Source organism: Passer montanus, unplaced genomic scaffold (assembly GCF_014805655.1).
Source record: "Passer montanus isolate IOZ18808 unplaced genomic scaffold, ASM1480565v1 scaffold29, whole genome shotgun sequence".
Lineage (NCBI taxonomy): Eukaryota > Metazoa > Chordata > Aves > Passeriformes > Passeridae > Passer > Passer montanus.
Genome location: NW_024367596.1, coordinates 1,658,583 through 1,680,614, shown reverse-complemented (window position 1 = coordinate 1,680,614; position 22,032 = coordinate 1,658,583). Strand labels below are relative to the sequence as shown.

Below are 22,032 nucleotides of genomic sequence, written 5' to 3'. Positions count from 1 at the left end.
CTTTGGGTTGTATGAGGGGACTCAATGTATAGCGGGGAGAGCGATTCAGGGGTCGACTTTGGTCTCCATGAGGGGAGTGAGTGCCAAGCGTAGCAAGAGGAAGGATTAAACAGTTAACTGCCGGCTCCACGAGGGGAGCGAAGGGAAATCCAACTGGGGGAAGAATTAAAATATTAACTCTGCCGGCAGCAGCGCAGGCGCGGGCAGCGCCCGTCCCGCCGCCCCTCCCCTCAGCCCTCAGCGCCCAAGATGGCGGCGGCGCTGAGGCGGCCCCTCCCTCCCTGCCCGCGCCCGCGCTGCGTCACCGCTCCCGCCCTCTCCCTCCCCGCCGCCATTGGCCGCGGGGCGCGCGCGGCGCGGCCAATGGGCGGCGGCGCCCAGAGCGAGGCTGGCCCCGCTCCCCCCCCCGCGTCTCTCGGCCCGTCCCTTCCCCCGCTCGGCGGCACCCGGAGGCGGAGGGGCCGCGCTCCTCCCCGGCCGCCCCCGCCATGGCCGACAACGAGAAGCTGGACAACCAGCGGCTCAAGAACTTCAAGAACAAAGGCCGCGACCTGGAGGTGAGCGCGGCGGGGCCCTGAGCCGCGGGAGGCGGGAGCGGCGCGGCCGGGCGGGGAGCGAGGGAGGGAGCGAGGGAGGGAGCGAGGGAGGAAGGAGCCCCCTGCCCCGGCGGCCCCGGCCCGGCGTGGGCTCGCTGCCGGAGCGATCTCCGCGAGCAGCCCCTAAAAGCCTGAGTCAGGATTAGGGCCCGCTTGGGTGTTTCTGCTGCGTGTCTCCAGGATACCTAAGGAAATAAATAACGCCCTAACTTTCATAGCAAGATTATTTTTCTTTAAAAAAAACCCCCACATTCCCTCTCTCTCCCTCTCTCTCTCTCCCTTTTTTTTTCTTTTCTTTTTTTTTTTTTTTTTATATTTTTTTTTTCGACTCAGCTAGTTGAGAAGCAATTCCGGCTCCTAGCGCAGAGGCCCTGAACTTTTTGGTGGCTCAATTATCCGAGCTGTGAAGGTGCTTCCTAAGCACAGCAGGATACATAATTAACTCGGGGTTTCCTTAGGAAATGGTCAGATTTTAGAACTAAGTATCAATCCTCACCTTTAAGCACTCGGCCTGGAATGCAGTTGGATTTTAAAGCAGTCTGTACAGGGATCTGGATAAGGATTTTGGTGTTCTCATGGCTGCTTTTTACTGGCCTCAAATTTTCCTTTCTGTTTTCCATGATATTCCAGTCTTATATAGGAGACATTACAATGTTTCAAAAGTAAAAACTCCTTTATGTTCCCTGTATTAATTTCAACATCAGCCGAGTTTCCCAGAAGCCTGTAACACCTGGCTTTTTAACCTGTCCAATTAAATTGACAAAACAGTTTATTGCTCAGTTACGTCCAAACTTTTGGCAAAAATATTGGGAGTGGTAGTAATTAATTGCCCTGTTTGCTGGCAGGGTTGTGAGGTAACCCCTTGCCTTAGATACTAATTTATTTTTATATAAATTTGTTACCACTGAATAGGCAGTTCTAGGAGGGCATCTTTAGGACTGCACACAGAATGTGCCATTACAGTGAAAAATGGGATTCTTGAGCAGACACAGGCTGGAGTTCGGGTGCTTTGGTGCAGCATTTTAAGGGAGAAGAGCTGAAGTAGGGAAGGTTCAAGATGGACACGCAGGTACCACCACGTGGGAGTGTGTCAGAAGGCAGGCAAGCTCTTCAGTCTTTTTTTTTTTATTATTATTTGCTGCAGCATTGAAATGCCTTTTTCCCCAGCCCAAACCCACTGCTGGGCCGTGTTAAATTGTAGAGAGTGACATTTATCCAGCAAATCCTGGAGCACATGCCTGCTCCCTAAAATAACCACGGTGCAGGGCTATTTTTCATACAATAGCTCAGGCTTCTGGCTGTCCCTGCTGCTCAGTAACTGCTTACACATCACACTGGGCATCAGGCTGGGGGAATTACTGGTGCCCACCCCAGCCAAGCTCCAAAACCCAGCTTGCAGGGCTGCTTGGGCACAAAGTTGTGTATTTATGTGGCAGAGGAAGCCAACATTTGATCTTTATCTCCTTCACTCCTCCCCCTTTTTATCTGCACTGAAATTCTCGTTGGCCCTGGGTTGTTTTTACAAAACCATCTTTTTTTTAAAAATTTTCCATGACAGTTTACCCCTAGAGAAATGAGAAATCACCCTAATTTTGGTGAATTCCAAATGGAGAGATTTCTGGAGGTTGTGAAAGGTTGCCATGTTGTGAATTGCAAACTTCCTAAAAATGTTATCTCTTAATTCCATGTGCTCACATCAGTCCATTGACAGTTGCAGTTCCTGTCACATTGTCCTTGCCTTCCAGGTTTTACATATTCACAGGAAGTTCTTGTATTTCTGACCAAAATCAGGGAATTTCCTACATTTCATCCCTTAAAGTACCAAACATTTATTCACCTTTTTGGATACTCCAGTTATTTGATTCCTTTCCCTCAATATGCTTCTAAAAACACAAATTCTGGCCTGGCAAAAAGAGGAGAAAAAAGAAAACAAGCCCCAACACAAGCACCTGTTTTACATAAGATGTTTGACAAAATTCCTTCATATGCTGAAGTCTTGGGTAAACATTTCCTGCACGGGCACGTTGTAAATAATTGCTGCCATGTGTTTGGAAATGACAGATTGCTGGTGACACTGGGAATTGAGGGATTCACTGGGACCAGAAATCTCCAAGAATTCCTTGTCCTGTCCCTGGTTTCTGCTCCTGCCCAAAGGAATACACGATGTAATAAAGTTTTTGATAGTGGGGGGGCAGTAATTTGGAGCTGGGACAGCATCTCTGGGGGGAATTGAAGATTTCTGGTCAGTTTTTGCAGCATTTTTTTAGGGTCTTCAAGATTTTAGAGCTGTGGGGAATAATAGAATTGGTTCAGCACAAAGAGGAGCCTTAAAAACTGCAGAAGTGGCCCAGTTTTTAACCTCCAACCCCAAAGTCTGACTTGAAGAAGGGCTTATCTGGACTCTGATATTAAATTATGCAAATACTGATCCATTAGGGAGCGGGGTAAGGTGACTTTTTTCATCTTGTCTTCAGTGAGGAACAGGTTTGACTTGGGCTTTTTTTTCCCCTTGGATGAGAAAGGTTGAGCTGGTTTTTACTGGTTGTTGTGGGGATGGCTGTGCTGACACCCAGCCAGCCTTGGTTTTTCATGGTAATACCACAGTTTTGGAATTAAATACCAGATCTTCGCCATACAGAGGCCAGATAAGTGCAAACTGATCACAGTGGCTGTGCTAGAGTTTTTGGGCAAATTGAGTTTAAATATTGCCTTTTTAGCCCTGCATTTAGGGGTCTTGATTTGGGTGGGTTTGCGGAGTTTTGGGGTGTTTTATTTGCTTCATTTTCTTTCACCTGGTGATTGAACATTTCATTTTCTCTTGGTGATTGTTGCCTGCTGCAGCATTGCAATCTGACTGACATTTAGAGGGTTTTTTTGAAATGAAATAAAAAATATTTCCTGCATTTTATTTCTGTGGAAATCCTGGAGCAACCTGCTGAATCTTTTCTCCCTGCCTCACCTGTGTTGCTGGGCAGGAGATGAAGAATTGCTTGAAGAGTGCCAGCACAGGAGAGGTGTTAAATAGAGATTTCTGCTCTGCAATTGAGAGATGCATGAAGGGAAATGATAATAATTCCGTGATGCAGAGCACTTCAAAACTAATTTTGGAGCAGCCATTGCATCAAGATGCTTGAAGATCAGTAATGTCAGGATTTTGAGAGTTGCCAGCATCATTTACTGGACTTTTAAAATCACAGTATTTTTTGAGAACACCAAGGAAGCTCCAGAGGAGTGAGGGAAGGGTGGTGGTGTGAGATATATTGAATATTGCAGGTACTTCGAAGCTTTTCAACCCTTTCTGTATCCCACACAAAATAGTCTGCTTGGGATTAAATATGGAAGAACTGAAGGGAGAGCAGGAATTTCACTCACTGAGATAAAAATAGGATTCTTTAAGCTGACTTGGAGTTCTGTGGTGAAGCTCATCCATCTTGTCACTTTGAAATGATACTGAGATATTTGTTTAAGGCATTTTCTCTGCCATGCACAGCTTCTCCAGGAAAAATGGGCCTGGTGGCACATGTAATGTCATATTGATTTTTATTTTTTTATCTAGAACTGAGTCCCATTTTCATTCTGAAGTTGCTGAGATGTGACTTCTGGGGTATCTTGGGTTGGCTTTATGATCCCAAAGTGTTTTTGTCAGTGGTCTTGAGAGCAGATTTCATTGCTCCACTTTGGAATTGAGATAGGATTTGTATAGGAGGGGATAATGGATGGAGGAGGGCCTGAATCACTGACTCTATCTGAGGAAAAATAGTCTGTTTTCAGGTGTCTGTTCCCTATGGGGTGTGATTTGTTTTTATTTGGAATCCCAGACCACACTGGTGCTGGTAGCAACTTCCTGGGCAGGAAGGAAGGAAGGATGGCACAAGCAGCTCATTTTTTATTTACAATAACTGTTGACTTTGCAGTTCCCCAGCAGAAACAATGTGCCCTTGGAAACCATTCCCTGGGATGAGAGCAGCAGCCAAAGTTCTACAGTTACTCCTGTGCTCTCAGACCTCCCTGCTGGAGGTGTAGAAATGGAGTGGAACATTTTATAACAGCAAAAAAAACCCACCCCAGCCAGGAGTGAGCACAGGCCGAGTTCAGGGAAGGGATCCCATTCCAGGATCCCATTCCAGGATCCCATTCCGGGATCCCATTCCGGGATCCCATTCCAGGGTCCCATTCCAGGGTCCCATTCCAGGGTCCCATTCCAGGATCCCATTCCAGGTGTGTTTAGGAAGGGCTGGTGCATCCCAGCTGCTCGAAAACCCCTCAGAATGTCCCAGGATCCTGCAGGCATCACTGCCACGAGATTTTAATGATAAGCTGAAGGGCTCAGTCATGACTAATGGTCAGAAATAGCCCTTATGATAAATCTGAAGCTAAATATAATTGAAAAAAGGAGGATGGAGGGGTGGCCATCGCAGGCCGACAGAAATAGATCGGATCATTTGATTTTTGATGTGGCAAGTGATAAACAGGACCCAGTGCCTGAGAGAGCCACGTGAATTCCTGACAGAGTGGGCCATGTTTTCAACTGGAGCCCTTGCCTGGCCTCTCTGAGCTCAGCTGTGAAGCCCTTTCTGGTCAGAGTGGTTTCCTGTGGTGCTGGGAGCTGATTCACACAGCTCAGATCTCCCCCAGAGCAGCAGGATCCTTGCCCAGTGCCAGGACACCACCATCCCTCATCTCTCTTTGAGCTGCTCTCCAAAAGGCTGCACAAGTCACTCTTGCCTCTGCCTGGCATTTTACTTTCTCCAGACTCTTCCATCTCTAGCTGGGGTGGTGGCACTGGGAAATCCTGTGGCAGAGCTGACTTCAGCTCTCATTTGCTGTGCTCTTCCTCCTCGGAGGAGGATGAGCAGTGCCAGGTTGACCTGTAACTATTCTGTCAACACACTCTGTTTACACAGAGAGTGATTTTAGTGGAGCCAGGCTGTGGTAAATCGTGCTTCAGAGTGACTTCACTGGTGGCTTGTCTCTCATGTGAAGGCTTTTGTGAATTCAGGAATTCAGGCAAGGCCTGCCAGGAGGGAGAACGTTCTTCTTGTCCCAGCAGAGATCCTTTAAAGTCTGATCACCTGCAGATAGGATTTTTTTAAGTTAAGAATTTTCTAAATGACACATCTGAGGCTTTTTTGTTGTAATATTTTTTTTGGTCCCACTCGGTTCTCTGTGTCAGCAGCAGCTTTGCTGTCACCCCTGGGTCTGGGGAGAGCCACCCCTCTCCCAGGCAGCTTTTGGGTGGGAATGTTGATTTTGCTGCCTGTGCTTTGGGAAGGTGTTAAAAGTCCTGTGAGATCATCAGGGGCGTGGTACAGCTCTGCAATCTGATCATCAGAGGCTTTCCTCACATTATTTTAGCTGGGATATGCCAGATCAGTGGAGTTTGGAGAAACTCCCCTGGGAATTTGAGAGCAGCAGCCTGGAGTACCCAAAGCATCTGCAAAGCCTGGAAGTGCTGGGAGGGATCCAGCAGTGGATCACCTTCTCCTGGAGCTCAGAGAAACATCCCTGGAGTGATTCCTGCCTTCCCTCTGCTCTTCAGAGCTGCAGCCATTGTCCTGGGGGATCCCAGACTGGGATATTTGTGAGATCCCTGAGGATCTCACAAAGCACAAGGCAGCAAAATCAGCATTCCCACCCAAAAGCTGCCCTGGGAGAGGGATGGCTCTTCCCAGACCCCAGGGTGACACTGCTGCTCACAGCAAAGCTGCTGCTGACACACAGACAATTGAGTGGGACCAAAACAAATATTCCAAAAAGAAAAAAAGCCTCAGCTCCTCTGTTCTGGCTCTCCCAGGTTGCTGCAGTGCTCCTGGCACTTTGCCTTCTCCAGAGCAGGAATCTGTCCCTGGGGGAGGTTGGATTTTCCCCTCAGCCCTGCAAAGTTCTGCCCCCAGAGCAGCAGGGCACCATCCCTGCTTTGCCACTTTTTGCTGTCCTTAACCTTTTTCTCTGGGGAGCTGCAGTGTTGTGCTCCACTGAAATCTGATCTGATGAACTGCACCTTCTTTTTGATAAGAATAATGAAGAAAAATGCTTTGAAAGTGAGGTTTGAATGCTTATCTTCAGATCTCCTCACTGTTCAGGAGGTTCCTTTGCCTTCTGTCCTGTGCTCGGGGACTTCCAGCTTTCCCTGGGCTTGGCACAATAGAAATGGAATTGTTTGGAATTTTGCTGCAAAGTTCAAAGTGTTCAAATAAAATCACTCCAGACTGATTTATTTCTGTTTTCACTGCAGTAGCACAAGCAGCAATAAACCATTTTATGTATATTTACAATGGATGTTTTTCCCTGAGAACTGTCAATGGCAGCTGTAGAGAAAATGACCAAAAAAAATTGCTTTTAGAATGTCAAAGGTTCTAATTTATAAATAACGGCTCTGGAACTCAGCTTTGCTTGCAGGGTCTCTTAATTTGAGCTTCTTTATAAAGTTATTTTGCTGTTAGATTTTTCATTTTTCCCTTTGAAAAATATGGTTTTATTCCTAATTCCTTTTTCCTCAACTTGAAGACTTAGGAGAATGTTTTAGTATGAAATAACAAATATTGCAGTTATTTCCATTTCCTGTAGGATCTCTACTTTTATAATGAAAATTAAACCCTGTGTGTAAAAGTCCTGTTTAAAGTGCATGAACTGAAATAGTTGTACAAGAACTTTTTAAATTGATCTAAATTCAGGTTCTAATTTTTTTTATCTTTATTCTTTCCAGACTATGAGAAGACAAAGAAATGAAGTTGTCGTGGAGTTGAGAAAGGTGAGATGACCCAGAGTTTTTATTTTATTTTATAAAATTATTGTCACCAAGTAGGATTTGACTTTGTTAGTCTGATAAAATATGAGTTTTCATTAAAGACTCAAAAGTTCTGAAGTTATGGGAATTCCACAACTTTTGTCCTGAAAACCAGGAGTGTATTTGTAAACTAATTTAAGAGACTCCTTGCACTTCCAGAGGTTTTTAAAGATTTGGTTTTCCTTTGAAAATCAGCTCTTCCTGCTCATCTGCAGGCAGAAAATTATTTCCTTACAATTAAGTGGGGAAGAGTGTGAAGGTAAAACTGGAATTGTTGGAAAAAAGGAATCACAACTGGAATTATTTTCCTTCTGAGCTGAACAGAGAACCAGTGGGAATTGGTGTGTCCTGTTGGGAATGATAACAAATAAACTGGAATTTTGATGGATTTGTGCACATCAAGCTTCCAGCACGAGCTGGATGCAGGATTTTTTAGGAAGAATTCCCAAAGAGTGCTTCTCTGGGCAGTCCTTTCCAAGTTTTTTTTTTTTTTTTTTTAATTTAAGTGTCAGTGATGGTGTATTTATGATTGTTTGAAACAAAAGCTTCCCTTCTTAACACCCTCACCCAACTAAATCCAAGTTTTAAAGTTATTCCATCATTTTTCTCTTTAAGAACAAAGACAAACTGGAATTTTGATGGATTTGTGCACATCAAGCTTCCAGCACAAGTTGGATGCAGGATTTTTTAGGAAGAATTCCCAAAATATGCTTCTCTGGGAAGTCCTTTCCAAGTTATTTTTTGGAAAATTTAAGTGTTTGAAATGAAAGCTTCTCTTTCCTTCTTAACACCCTCACCCAACTAAATCCAAGTTTTAAAGTTATTCCATCATTTTTCTCTTTAAGAACAAAAGAGACGAGCATCTCCTAAAGAGAAGGAACGTTCCCCATGAAGATATCTGTGAGGATTCTGATATAGATGGGGACTTCAGAGTGGTAAGAATTAACTTGCATTAATTTCTTCCTTTCTTTTGCATTCTTAATTTTAATTTAAGTGTCAGTGATGGTGTATTTATGATTGTTTGAAACAAAAGCTTCCCTTCTTAACACCCTCACCCAACTAAATCCAAGTTTTAAAGTTATTCCATCATTTTTCTCTTTAAGAACAAAAGAGACGAGCATCTCCTAAAGAGAAGGAACGTTCCCCATGAAGATATCTGTGAGGATTCTGATATAGATGGGGACTTCAGAGTGGTAAGAATTAACTTGCATTAATTTCTTCCTTTCTTTTGCATTCTTAAGAGTTCAAATTTCTAACTGCTTCTTGTCTCTGTTTTCCAGCAAAACACTTCTTTGGAGGCAATAGTACAGGTAAAAACTATTACATTGTTTGAATATTCTTCATGGTATGATGACAGATGTGTGAAAAATCTAATTTCTCTTATTTTAGAATGCTTCGAGTGACAACCAGGGTATTCAGCTAAGTGCTGTGCAGGCAGCAAGGTAAGATCACACTTTGCTCAAATATCCTGATTTTATTGTTATTTTATCATGTTTTTAGTGTCAGAAAATGCGCTCTAGCTTAACTGAAATTGTAATAATGAAGAGATTTTTAAAAGGAAAATAGAACTTTAAAGAAATCAAAATACACAGACCTTTTAAGTAGTGTGGATTTCCTTTACATGTAAATACCTGGATTTATCTTGGTGCAAGCTTGATGCTCCTCACAGGGTAAAACACACACTTCAAGACAAAGATTTTACAGTCCTTTAAAGTGCAGAAAGAGCTGGTGTCTCCTTTTGCAGGAGCTGGAGCTGAATAACTCATCTTTTATTTTCCTGGCTGGTGAAAAACTTCCAGAGGGGAGAGAGCATGGAGTGAAATGGCCAGTGGATATAATGGCTTTGTTTTTCCAGTGACTCAGTAATTTCACTTTGGGGGATTATTTTTACTTAAAGAGGAGGAAGCAAATCCTGTGGGAGGAGGAGAGGAACCCTTGGGAAGGAATTCCCAGGCCAGCAGGAGCAGTTTGGTTATTGGGGCTCCATTGGAGATTCCCAAACTCAGCCAGAGGAATGAGGCCCTTTACAGACCCTTTACTGACCTGCCCAGTGGCAGCACTGACCCCTTTTTGTGGGGAAAGTTGGATTAAACAGCTCCCTGCTCCTTTCCAGGCAGGATTTGTCTGTAATTTGGTTTTTTGTCCATTTTTCCTGCAGGAAGCTGCTGTCCAGTGACCGCAATCCACCCATTGACGACCTAATAAAATCAGGAATATTACCTATCTTAGTGCACTGTCTTGAAAGAGATGACAAGTGAGTACTGCCAGAACTCCAAATATTGCACCAGTTCTTGCTGTTCAGCTGCTGTGCCACTGATGTGAGTGATAACAACTGTGGTTTTTCTTTGCCTGCAGTCCTTCCTTACAGTTTGAAGCTGCGTGGGCTCTGACAAACATTGCCTCTGGAACCTCGGAGCAAACCCAGGCTGTAGTTCAATCCAGTGAGTCCTCAGGGGCATCTGCTCCATCCCCACCTGGCATTTGGGTGGGATCAGGTTGGGATCAGCCCTGAAGGAGCTGCTGCCAGGTTTACCTCACACACCTGGTTTTGGCTTCATTTCCTCAGGGTTTAAACCCACTTGGGTTTCCTAATGGTGAGCTGGAAACTCAAAATGTCTTAGAGTTGATATCTGCTGGCTTCCAGTTTTCAAACTTGAAAAAAAAAAACACCAAAAAACTTGGAATAAAACCAAACAACCCCTCTGAAAATCTTCCTGTTGTGAAGAGGGGAGAATATTCATAGACCAGAGGGTGCCTGACACTGAACTCTTCCAAAATTAAGTTGAAGTACAAAACCTGTCCTTCCTATTTTGGGGCATCTGAAACGTGGGAAGGAATTGTTGTTGGAATCCGAGCTACCAGGCAAAGCAAACTTTGTTCTGGGCTCCAGGCATGTCCTGAAGCAGAGCTTCTGTTGCTAAATCAGAACTAAGTGGGCAGGGTTTTTAGTTGAGTGAACAAACCAGAGCTTTTTGAAGAATCAAAGATACAGTGAAATGAGTTTTTCCTAAAATTTTGAAAGGAGTTTTTCCTAAAATTTAAGGAAAAAATACACAAAAATTATGTTGGCTGCGAGATCAGTTGCTTCTGTTTTTGCAAACTTGGTGTTAAGAGCCTGTGAACTTTGATATAATTTGATTTTCACTCTCACAGGATGTACTTTGATAATACTTTTATCTTTTTCTCCATCCTCTTCCTTTCCCAGTTGCAACCTGAGTTTTCTTTGGGAAATGTAATTAATAGATAATCTATCCCACCCCTGTTCTAGAGCACTTTAAATCTAATTTATCAGTGGATGAAGCACTTTTTCAGTGATTTCTCTAGGTCTGTACTGCACTGTTAGTCAATTTAATAGCTGTGACATACAAAACTATGATTTATTTCAATTTCAATGATGCTTTTTTGTAATTTTTCCATGAGAAATTGTTAATCTGCTTGCTGGAGATGGGTTTTCTCCTTGCATACAGACACTGTAAATACCTTCATTTAGCAGGAAATAAGAATCCTGCTGATCAGTTGTTTCTCTAGCAAACACATGGTTTACATTAAGAAAAAAATCTAATTAAAAAATTCAAATTTCTCTTGAAATTTATGAAATAAATGAGTTCCTTACAAACTGGGATATTATGTAAGCAAGACCTCAGTGCTGAGGGAGAATAAAACAGGATCAATTATGTAAATGTGCATTTCTTTCCTGCCCTCTGCCTACATTCCCACTCCTTAATTCCCACTCCATTCCTGCTCATTCTCCAGTTGCTTCCTTGGGGTGCCTGAGTTTGGTCTCTGGTGTTCCTTTGCACTTGGGGCTGCTGCATAACTTAGCAGAGAATTTCTGAATTCAATAACTGGAACTAAATTTGGATCCTGACAAGCTTCAGTAAACTTGAGACTTGCAAACAAATTAAATGTCAGGGGTTTAATATTCTCTGTAAGAATATGCAGCAAAGGAAGAATCATTGCAGTGTTTTATTTTACTATCACCTGGGAAATTAGTGAAGCTTTGGCCAGTTCTTAACAGGAGAAAAATGTCTCCTGTGAGAGTTAATCCTGTGCATTATTTGCTCTTTAGAGATGCATTTTTAACCATTTCTCTGGTTCTTTTTGTACCTTTCAGATGCTGTGCCGCTTTTCCTGAGACTGCTGCATTCACCTCATCAAAATGTCTGTGAGCAAGCAGTGTGGGCTTTAGGAAATATCATAGGTGGGTCTTCGTCCTGCCACCACCACCCTCTGGGGATGGTTTTTATTATTATTATTATTATTGTTGTTATTATTATTATTATTGTTGTTGTTGTTGTTGTTGTTACCTCTGCCACCACCAGCTTCTGGGGATGTTTTATTAATTATTGTTACTCCTGCCACCACCAATCTCTGGAGATGTTTTATTATTAATATTATTATTATATTACCTCTGCCACCACCAACTTCTGGGGATGTTTTATTAATTATTATTGCTCCTGCCACCACCAATCTCTGGAGATGTTTTATTATTATTATTATTATTATTATTATTATTACTCCTGCCACCACCACCCTCTGGGGATGTTTCATTATTGTTTGGAAATTTTGTCAAGGAATCTTCAGGAATATATTGGGCTTTGTTACTCCTGCCACCACCAATCTCTGGAGATGTTTTATTATTAATATTATTATTATTACTCCTACCACCACCACCTTCTGGGGATGTTTCATTATTGTTTGGAAATTTTGTCAAGGAATCCTCAGGAATATATTGGGCTCTCACTGTTCTTGGTGGTCTGGTGTTGCCACCCATTTACCTTTCCCTTACCCAACACCATAAATCTCTAAATCATGGGATGTGTTCTGGCAAAATCTCTAAATCATGGGATGTGTTCAGGTAAAATCTCTAAATCTGGGATGTGTTCTGGCAAAATCTCTAAATCATGGGATGAATGTTTTCTGGTAAAATCTCTAAATTACGGAATCATGGGATGTGTTCAGGTAAAATCTCTAAGTCATGGGATGTGTTCTGGCAAAATCTCTAAATCTGGGATGTGTTCTGGTAAAACCTCTAAATGCTGGGATGAATGTTTTCTGGTAAAATCTCTAAATGATGGGATGGATGTTTTTTGTTAAAATTTCTAAATGATGGGATGTTTTCTATTAAAATCTCTAAATGGTGGGATGTTTTCTGGTAAAATCTGTAAATGCTGGGCTGCTTTCTGTTCAAATCTGTCACCAATGGGCTGTTTTCTGTTCAACCCCCTGCCTGTCCCACAGGTGATTACGGGATGGGTGTTTTTTGTTAAAATTTCTAAATGATAGGATGTTTTCTATTAAAATCTGTAAATGATGGGATGGATGTTTTCTGACAAAATCTGTAAATGCTGGGCTGTTTTCTGGTAAAATCTGTAAATGATGGGATGGATGTTTTCTGGTAAAATCTCTAAATGGTGGGATGTTTTCTGGTAAAATCTGTAAATGCTGGGCTGTTTTCTGTTCAAATCTGTCACCAATGGGCTGTTTTCTGTTCAACCCCCTGCCTGTCCCACAGGTGATGGACCCCAGTGTAGAGATTATGTCATTAGCCTTGGCGTGGTGAAGCCCCTGCTGTCCTTCATCAGCCCCTCCATCCCCATCACCTTCCTCAGGAACGTCACCTGGGTCATGGTCAACCTGTGCCGCCACAAGGACCCCCCTCCGCCCATGGAGACCATCCAGGAGGTGATGGTTTGGCTCTGCAGGGCTGGGCTGCAGCTGGGGTGTGCCTGCTGCCAAAATAACCCTCGGGTGTTTCTTTCCCCCCCAGATCCTGCCAGCGCTCTGCGTTTTAATTCACCACACGGATGTAAATGTGAGTGACCCCTCCTAAAGGCACTTCCAGCTTGTGCTGTCCTTTTTCCACTGAAATATAAAACAAAATGAAAATCTGTGATGTTCCCTGTGATTAGGACAGGATTCTTTGGTATCTATTAGCTGCTTAGTTTAAAATAATGATGCTATTTTTAAATAGTGATGGTTTTTTCCCTGATGTTTCTGTCTTTGCAAGTGTTTATTTGCATGTACTTTCCCTGCACTTAGAACTGAAACTGCTTTCTATTTTTATTTCTGTGAGCATTCATTCACAGAGAACTACAGGAATTTTTTGTGCCTAGCAATTTAATTTGTAATGAAAATCAGTGTGAATGAAAGAAGAATCGGTGTCTGCTGCACATGTCAAATGTCAGGGTTAGCTGTAACTTCTGAAGTGTTAAATATGAAATAGTTACTTAAAAGTGAAGTAAATGAGCAAAATTTCATTGAAATTTTGGAATGAGTCAGCTTTTTGTCTGAACATAAATCAGAATTTGAGATTGATTCTTCTTGATTGAAATTCTTTGCTTCCTAAAGAAGTTGTAGCTGGGTTGATGGCAACATTGCTCTGCAAAAAAATGTCTGTATTAACTTTGCCATTCCTGTAGTAATTATGTGATTCAATTTTTTGCCACTAAGGAGGTGAAATTAAGTTTATTTGAATTTTGGAAATCCCTGTATTGGTGAGCCAGTCAAGAGCTGTCAGCTGAAACAACATTCACTCAATATTCTTGCAGCTGTCAGTTTAAATGCTCACATTTCCTGACTTTTCTGCACGTGAATGCACAGGGACATTAATTGAAATGAGCTGTCAATGTATCCATAAATGTGCATCGTTTTGGAGCTGTGCCTCTGCTGCTGTTTTCTCCTGTCAGATATTGGTAGATACAGTCTGGGCACTCTCCTATCTCACGGATGCTGGCAATGAGCAGATCCAGATGGTGATAGACTCTGGAATTGTCCCTCACCTGGTCCCTCTCCTCAGCCACCAGGAAGTCAAAGTCCAGGTGAGTTTGGATCGCACCGAGCAAGCGACCCCAAAATCTGCTACTGCACAAAATGCTTCCTTTTTATAGCTGAAACGTAATAAATAAATAAATGTCACTTTCCTGTGTGCTGCAGCATTTGCATGACACCTTTTGCTGGCTGGGAAGGTGTTTTGAAAGGAAATGTTTTGTTTGCAGACGGCGGCGCTGAGAGCCGTGGGGAACATCGTCACCGGCACCGACGAGCAGACCCAGGTGGTTCTCAACTGTGAGGCTCTCTCACACTTCCCAGCACTTCTCACACATCCCAAAGAAAAAATTAATAAGGTGAGCAGCACCAGGGATTTTACCTGATGGGGAACTTTTATGTTTGGCCGAGCTGGGGTTCCACATTGTGCAGTGCCACAAAGATGTGAGTAATGGGCTCCTTCCACCACTTTGTGGCAAATTTCAGCAAACACTGATTTTTTTCCTGGAAATTAATATTAATGGATTAATTAATTAATCCATAGGGAAGTCTCTTAGGAGCTGCAGACTTGTGCTTGACAGGAATATCAATGTTTGTAGGAAATCAAAGCTTTCTCATATAAGTCTGCTTGTTGGTTTGTGTAGGAGTTCTCAGCACGTGAAATGTCACCTTAATGAATGAACCTGACTCTCTCAGAAGTGATGACACGGAGATAATTGGGTGTGTTTGGATGGAGTGTGTGTGAGGAGGGGAGCTGGGGCAGGGCCTGGGTGGGGGCTGTGTGTGGGGTGTGTGGGGGCTCTCGTGGGGGCACTGATGGCAGTGCTGAGCCAGGAGTGCATCTGAGGCGTGTTGGGCACCTCGGGGCCCCTCTGCAACACTGCCTGTGATTAAAGCCCCAAAAAAGCCCACCAGGAGAGCCCCAGGCAGCCCAAACGTCTCCAGGGTCACCTGTGATCCTGTGATCTGATCTCAGAGAGTCAGGCATGAACACTGCTGAAGCTTCCTTTGAAATTCTCAGCTAAAATGTTCTCACTCAGGGAGGCTGAGAAGGGAATTGAATGGTGGAGGATTTCTAGGAAGGGAGAAATCTATCAGCTGTAGGGTTTAAAAGGTTGGTACTCTGAATGTACCTAAAATTGCATTGAAAACTGTTACTTCTTGATGAAAGTTTAGATTCCCACTCTAAAAGGGAGGTGAGGGCTGAGTTTAACTCGGGGAGGGGCTGCTGGGGAAGAGATCTGCTCTTGCTTGCCTGGGAGGACAGTCCTGGGCTTGTGGACAGAATGGGCATAAAGAGCCAAACTTCAGAGTATTGTTAAAAATCAAGTGTTAATTCAAAGTGCTGCATTTTCCTGAAGCTAAGAAGAGTCCTTAGGAAGGAGGTAAAGAACTGTCCTGTCTGGAATACAGGATTCTGCCAGGCCATCAGCTGAGACCTGCCAATTGGCAGTGCTGGGAGTGATCAGAAGTGCTCATTTTTGTCTCCAAATCATTTCTCCTTTTAATTTGAAGTATTTGGTTGAAGCTGGTAACAGTGAGAGGCTGAGGAGTCTTGTGGAGTCTCCTGAGGTGAGATTGTCCCTTTGGTTTGTCTCAGCAAGAACTCAGCTCTGCTTGTGTTCCAGGTTGCCCAGTTGCAGTGGACATAAATGGTGTAGAATCCTTCTGTGAATTAATTCCTGACGTTTTATTTTGCAGGAAGCAGTGTGGTTCCTATCTAACATCACTGCAGGAAACCAGCAGCAAGTTCAGGCAGTAATAGATGCAAACCTTGTTCCAATGATAATCCATCTTCTAGATAAGGTCAGATCCCAAGGATTGGTGGTGGGCTTCAAATCCTGTTGGTGTCTTTTAAAAGTGACTTCCCAAACCACTCTGTGCAGAAAGAACAGCTGAAAGCATGTGGGAATTATTTAAGGGAAAAGACAAATAAGCCAGAGCTGGTCACAGATAGCTCTGTTAATTACCAATTTATTGATCTGGGAGGAAAGATTGGAGAGTTTTCCCTGTGATCCCAGCCCTGAGCTGCTGCAGCAGCCCAGCAGCAGTGTGTGCAGGGCTTTATCACAGCTTTATCAGCCTGGGCTCAGCTGGCCTGCAGGATGTGACAGCTGCAGATAAGGGCTGGCACCGTGCAGGGCTGCAGCTCTTGCTTGCCTTGGTGTAAACAAAGTTCCTTCCCTGGCAGATCAATTGCAGAGGTGGCTGTAGGGAAGGGATGAACACAGACTCAAACAGGATTTATTTGTTACCTCACACTAAACTGCTACAGTGGCACCTTGCACAGGGGACTGTAACAAATGCAGCTTTGTGGGAATCCTGCTGGCACTGAGCCTGGAATGACTCTTCCTGTCTCTGGTTGTGCTTCCAGGGGGATTTTGGGACTCAGAAAGAAGCTGCTTGGGCAATAAGCAACTTAACAATCAGTGGGAGAAAAGACCAGGTGAGTCCAGCTTTGGGAAAACTTCCATTTCCCTCTTGGGAGGTGCTGGGGCTCTGGGTGTCTGTGTCCCTTCTCTGTTCACTAACTTTCCCTTCTCCTCATGGGATTTAAGTGACCTGCCCTTGTTTTGGGGTGCCCTGAGGCCAGGAGCATCCCTGGGGTTTGGTGCAAGCTCTGTTGGGATGAGTGACTTCAGTCAGGCTCTGATGGGATTCTCAAGCATTCCACGTTTCTTTTTGCCTTTTTTCCCACACCATGAGGATGTGATCATTAAAAGGACAAATGAGTAGGAGACACAAGTCCCTTGTAAGCCCAGAGTAGATTTGTGGCAGGGTTGGGGTGGTGCTGTCACTCTTCAGAGGTGAGGGTGAAACTCCTTATCTGACACTGAAAAATTGACAGTATTTGCTCCTGAGGTGTTGGAAACCTCAAATCTATTTGTAGTTTATACCCAAATGTTTCCTTTGAATGTGCCAAAAGGGGTTCCTGAGGTGGCCACTGCCGAGTGCTCAGGGCTGGGGGGTGGCAGTGACTGTCTGGGCTTGCTGGGATGTGTTTGCTGTGCTGCTGCCATGTTCCTGCTGTAACTCTTACCTTTTCCCCCTCAGGTGGCTTACTTAATTCAACAAAATGTAATTCCTCCCTTTTGCAACTTGCTGACAGTAAAAGATGCACAAGTTGTGCAAGTGGTTCTGGATGGACTAAGTAATATATTAAAAATGGCTGAAGAGGAAGCAGAAACCATAGCCAATCTTATAGAAGAGTGTGGACACTCCTTATCTGGCACTGAAAAATTGACAGTATTTGCTCCTGGGGTGTTGTAAACCTCAAATCTATTTGTAGTTTATATCCAAATGTTTCCTTTGAATGTGCCAAAAGGGGTTCCTGAGGTGGCCACTGCCGAGTGCTCAGGGCTGGGGGGTGGCAGTGACTGTCTGGGCTTGCTGGGATGTGTTTGCTGTGCTGCTGCCACGTTCCTGCTGTAACTCTTGCCTTTTCCCCCTCAGGTGGCTTACTTAATTCAACAAAATGTAATTCCTCCCTTTTGCAACTTGCTGACAGTAAAAGATGCACAAGTTGTGCAAGTGGTTCTGGATGGACTAAGTAATATATTAAAAATGGCTGAAGAGGAAGCAGAAACCATAGCCAATCTTATAGAAGAGTGTGGAGGTAGGAGGAGCAAGATTTTAATAACTTTTCCAGGGATTGCTGCTTTGGCATCCTGCTTGTGTTGGGTTTATTGATATTTTATATTGATATTTTAAGTAAACTTGTTTTAAAGCAGCCTTTTCATGCCTATCAGGTGAATATCCACAGCTTTTCCTAAAATGTGGAGGAGCAGGATAATGGCAGTAAAGTTCATTAGGTTCTAATTTTGTAACAGTCTGCATATTAGACAAATTAGTCTAATTAACAGAAACTAAATTAGTCAGTGTGGGGGTGATGTGCTTACCTTAATCGTGCACAAGTCATGTCCAGGTGAACTTGGAAAAAATAATTCTACATAGAGTGGTTGTAAACATGTAATAACTTTAATTTCCTCGTGGTTTTAAGACTTTCTCCACATTCTTTGTGGTTTAAGTTGGCTGAAACTTTTCAGGGATGAAAAAAAAGTGATAGTAAATTTGGGCACAGGTAAAAAACTTTGGGATTTGTTAACATGGAGTAGAATAATCCTTAAAATACCAAATCTATGTACTGAACTTCTGTGTTTATATGTATAAAATAGATATAAATATGCCAGGTGGGTTTAACAGCATTTTATTCATAACCAGATCATTCATAACTCTCTTCCCAATGTATTTTTAATTTCTTTGTTGGAAGTGGTTTGGGCTGAATTTGGTGTTCTGAGATCTCTTGTGTGTTGGTTGCAGGCCTGGAGAAAATTGAACAGCTACAAAACCATGAAAATGAAGACATCTACAAACTGGCTTATGAGATCATTGACCAGTTCTTCTCCTCAGATGATGTGAGTGTGCACTTCCTGCAGCGGGCTCGTGGTTTTCATTTACAAACCTGCAGGAGAAAGGCAGGGCTGGGCTCAGGGAAGGGTTGGAGCCCTTGTGTGACCCTCCTCTCCTCCTGCCATTGCTGTGATGAAGCATCTAAAGAAGATCTGATGCCTAATTTAAGCCTCATCTCTAGGGATTAAATCCCAGGCTGTGAATAGTTCCCTTAACTCCCAGCTTGACATTTCCCATTTGATAAGCTCCCTGCTGGCTCCAGGGCTGAGCTGCTGCTTAAGAGACAAAGTAGTTGGAATATGTGAAGAATTCCAGGGTGGAATGTGCTGAGCAGGAGCGTTGTTCCCAGTTCAGGCATGGGTCATAAATCAAAGGCAGGGTTGGTGTGTGTGCACTTCCAGTCAGGAAGTTCACTGCAGAGAGGGCCAGGGCAGCCCTGGCAGCCTGTGCCCTGCAGGGAGGGTTTCCTGCTGCCTGGAGCACTGCAGGAATGCTGGGTGCAGCTGCAGTCATGGCCTGTTGGCACTTGGAAGGTTATTTTCTGCTGGATTTCACTTGGATGTGAGCAGTAAGATCCAAGTCTTGTTTAGCAACTCAACTTTGGCATTTACAGCTGGACTTGGAATTTAATCCAGTGTCAGTTTGGGCTCAGTCCTTCCTTGGCTTAGTGGTGCTGGTGCTCTCCTGAGGACTGGGACAGTTTCTGAGACTGCCAGAAGGTTTTCCAGGAGAGAAAGTTGTGTCACCAAGAGGGTTTGGGGTGCCATGTAGCACTCCCTGAGAAATACAAACTAAAACATTTGGCTTTAAATCACTTCATTTTAGTGCTCTCACTGAACTAGGGGAGGGGTGGGTGGCAGGACTGGCTGCAAGGAGGTGGACAGAGAGCTGCTTTTGGGATTGTCCAGCTGCTGTGGAGGGAGGTTTGGTTGTGTCCCTGCTGACATGTCCCCGTTGCATTCCAGATTGATGAAGATCCAAGCCTTGTTCCAGAAGCAATCCAAGGCGGAACATTTGGTTTCAATTCATCTGCCAACGTACCAGCAGAAGGGTTCCAGTTTTAGAGTGGTATTTTGGAAGTTTAGGTACAATGCAGCACTGAATAAAAAAAAAAAAGGTTTGATCCATCAATCTTGGCTCATGGGATCCGCTGCTGCATTAAATCGGGAAAGTAAATGTGAAGATTTCATTTGGAATCACAGAAAAGCCCAAATGAAGTCAAGATGGCGAGTGGGTGCGAGTGAGAATGAGTGGCAAAATGTAACGACAAACTTCACACTGAATGCTTCTTTAGATTGTTCAAAGAAAAAGGGCTACAGGTCACAGATCTTCAGTGCCTGAGAAGGAACACCGACCTCCCGGAGCGGCGGGGGGACGATGGCAGTACTCTCATCATCAGCCTCGTCAGCATCGAGAGCAGGATGCCCAGAGCAGGGGCAGGAGGCCAGGCCTTGCTCTGCAGCCCCGTGTGAATGGCCAGCGTGCAGTGAGTGTCTGCCCCGGGCAGCCCGGGCAGCCCCGGGGAGCGTGCCTGTGAGTGTCTGTGAGTGCGAGCCGAGCGCCTGCGGGGGCTGGCAACCCAATCACCCAATGAGTTCACAAGTGTTGACTTACACTGGACACACCAAGACCGGTTTAGCAGCAGACTCTGGTTTACTCCTGCAGCCTGTGTTTTTCTCCTTTTCTTTTTATTTTATTTTTTTTTCCCCTCTTCTTTTTTCTTTCAGTTCTTTTTCATTTCTTTTTTCCTGTTACGGCTTCTTAGTTGTTTGTAAAGTCAGAATTTCAGGAAGGCTTCCCTGTGCATTTGCACCAGATGAATGTTTGATGTTATGAAAAGCTTTTCCATATCATCAAAACTAATTTGTAGATTTTTGCATGGAAAAACAAACAAACAAGAAAAAAAAATCATCCATTTCCCTTCAAACTAGGCTGTGTTGCAGTACACAAGTTGCCATAATAGTAGAAAGCAGTAAAAATGTGGTAATAAAATCTCATCCTTTTCATTTTCAAAGATAACATGAAGACCTTTGCATGTGGTAATCTCCAGCATAGTTCATTTTTAGATTTCGTTGAGTCCTGTAACCAAAATGTTTCTGTTGTGGTAGGATACCGTGCTGTGTTTCAATGTTACTTGTTTTCAAACTTTGTTTTCTATGAAAATGATATGGAAACGTCTAAAAATGAAATTTGGTGCATATGTACTGCTGAATAAAGAGCGAAAAAAAGAGGTGTGAATAGATGTACAAATCAAGTCATGGTTTGAACACCTTTAATATGCCTAATCCAATTGTTTTAGACTCTTTTTATCTTAGATGTAGGCAGCCATGAACAATCTATTTTGAGCCACTTTAGAGAGAAAAAAAAATAAAAAACTTTGTATTTTTAAAACTTGCACAAAAAGGATGCAAGTGTTTTTATAATTGGAGGAGTGCCTCAGTTTTGAGGTCGTGCACACTAAATTCAAGGTGATGTTACAAATTTGTACAAACTGAACTCTTGATAAGGTGGCTCATTGTAGGAAATGCTGTGCCTTCCCCTTTGAGCACAAGTGTTGCATGAACAACAGTTTGCTATAATAAAACATCCCAGGTTAGCCACCATTAGCATCTATATCTACCTTGTGTTTTCAAATCAGCTGGTAATTCTGAAACACTGTAGAATGGATAAAGATTATTTTGTGATCATAACTCTTTGTTGGACTAGAGTATTTTTGCAGCATTCCTTGTCATCAGAAACATGGTTAAAAGTTTAAAACTAGAAGCAGCGGAAAACTAGCTTGTGAATTTATCCAAGTAGAGTGCAGGCTAGGCTGTCTTGGGGAAATAAACATTAAAACTTGCAACTCTGCTGCTCTGCCTGTTTCTTTATGGAATACTCACTTTTATTTTCCAGTGTGAAACAAAGATTATTTGAAGAAAGTGACTTTTAAAGGCTCTGGGCTGAGGTTTTTACTTGTTAAATGTGTGTTGCAGGCTGGAAGCGTGGAGTTATTTTGCTGTAAATGTTAAAAAATAACAATTTTATTTCAGTTTTACTGAATTACCTCTGTGTATTCACTAAATGAATCAGGGCTGTTTTCATGGGAAATGTAGGGAATCCATGGAGGAGGGAAATGAAATCCTTGTTATGGACATTGCAATGTTCTGAGGAAAATTCTAACCTGTAAATGATAATTTTCACCCTCAGACACCTTTGTGGGGGATGTTCCGTGGAAAATTGCTGTTTTACAAACCTTTCTTGTTGGGTAAGAGGAGAACAGGTATTTGTGACAACTTCTGTTTTCCTAAAAACAAAATATCCCAAAACCTCTCTATTTAATGCCAAAAAATGCTTTTTTGGGGGCCCTTCCTGGGTGTAACACAACTGCAGAAAATTCCCTCGAGCTGCTGCTGTTCCAGCTTTTTCCCTTTTTTGGTGGATTTGGGGTGAGTTTTTACCAGGGAAATTCTCTTCCCCTGTTCCACAGCA

At 43.3% G+C, this 22,032-nt stretch overlaps 1 protein-coding gene and 1 non-coding gene across 2 annotated transcripts; both read left to right on the top strand.

The window, feature by feature from the left end:
* The first annotated feature begins 439 nt into the window (after window positions 1-439).
* KPNA4 (karyopherin subunit alpha 4) lies at window positions 440-21,406 on the top strand. Its single transcript, XM_039713885.1, has 17 exons — window positions 440-557; window positions 7,303-7,347; window positions 8,229-8,318; window positions 8,664-8,693; window positions 8,773-8,825; window positions 9,542-9,637; window positions 9,739-9,824; window positions 11,498-11,584; window positions 12,899-13,068; window positions 13,154-13,198; window positions 14,073-14,204; window positions 14,382-14,510; window positions 15,853-15,957; window positions 16,526-16,597; window positions 17,605-17,767; window positions 18,472-18,566; window positions 19,527-21,406. The coding sequence occupies exons 1-17, from the start codon at window positions 489-491 to the stop codon at window positions 19,623-19,625; spliced, it is 1,566 nt and encodes a 521-aa protein (XP_039569819.1). The 5' UTR covers window positions 440-488; the 3' UTR covers window positions 19,626-21,406.
* On the top strand, window positions 14,845-15,126 carry LOC120504447. The gene has a single exon (XR_005628022.1).
* Window positions 21,407-22,032: the final 626 nt, after the last annotated feature.

Excerpts from the sequence above, each read along its gene's own strand:
- KPNA4 (XM_039713885.1), top strand. The coding sequence starts at position 489 with ATGGCCGACAACGAGAAGCTGGACAACCAGCGGCTCAAGAACTTCAAG. Across the intron at positions 558-7,302 it reads ACAAAGGCCGCGACCTGGAG|ACTATGAGAAGACAAAGAAA; the intron begins GTGAGCGCGGCG and ends TATTCTTTCCAG. Across the intron at positions 9,638-9,738 it reads TGTCTTGAAAGAGATGACAA|TCCTTCCTTACAGTTTGAAG; the intron begins GTGAGTACTGCC and ends CTTTGCCTGCAG.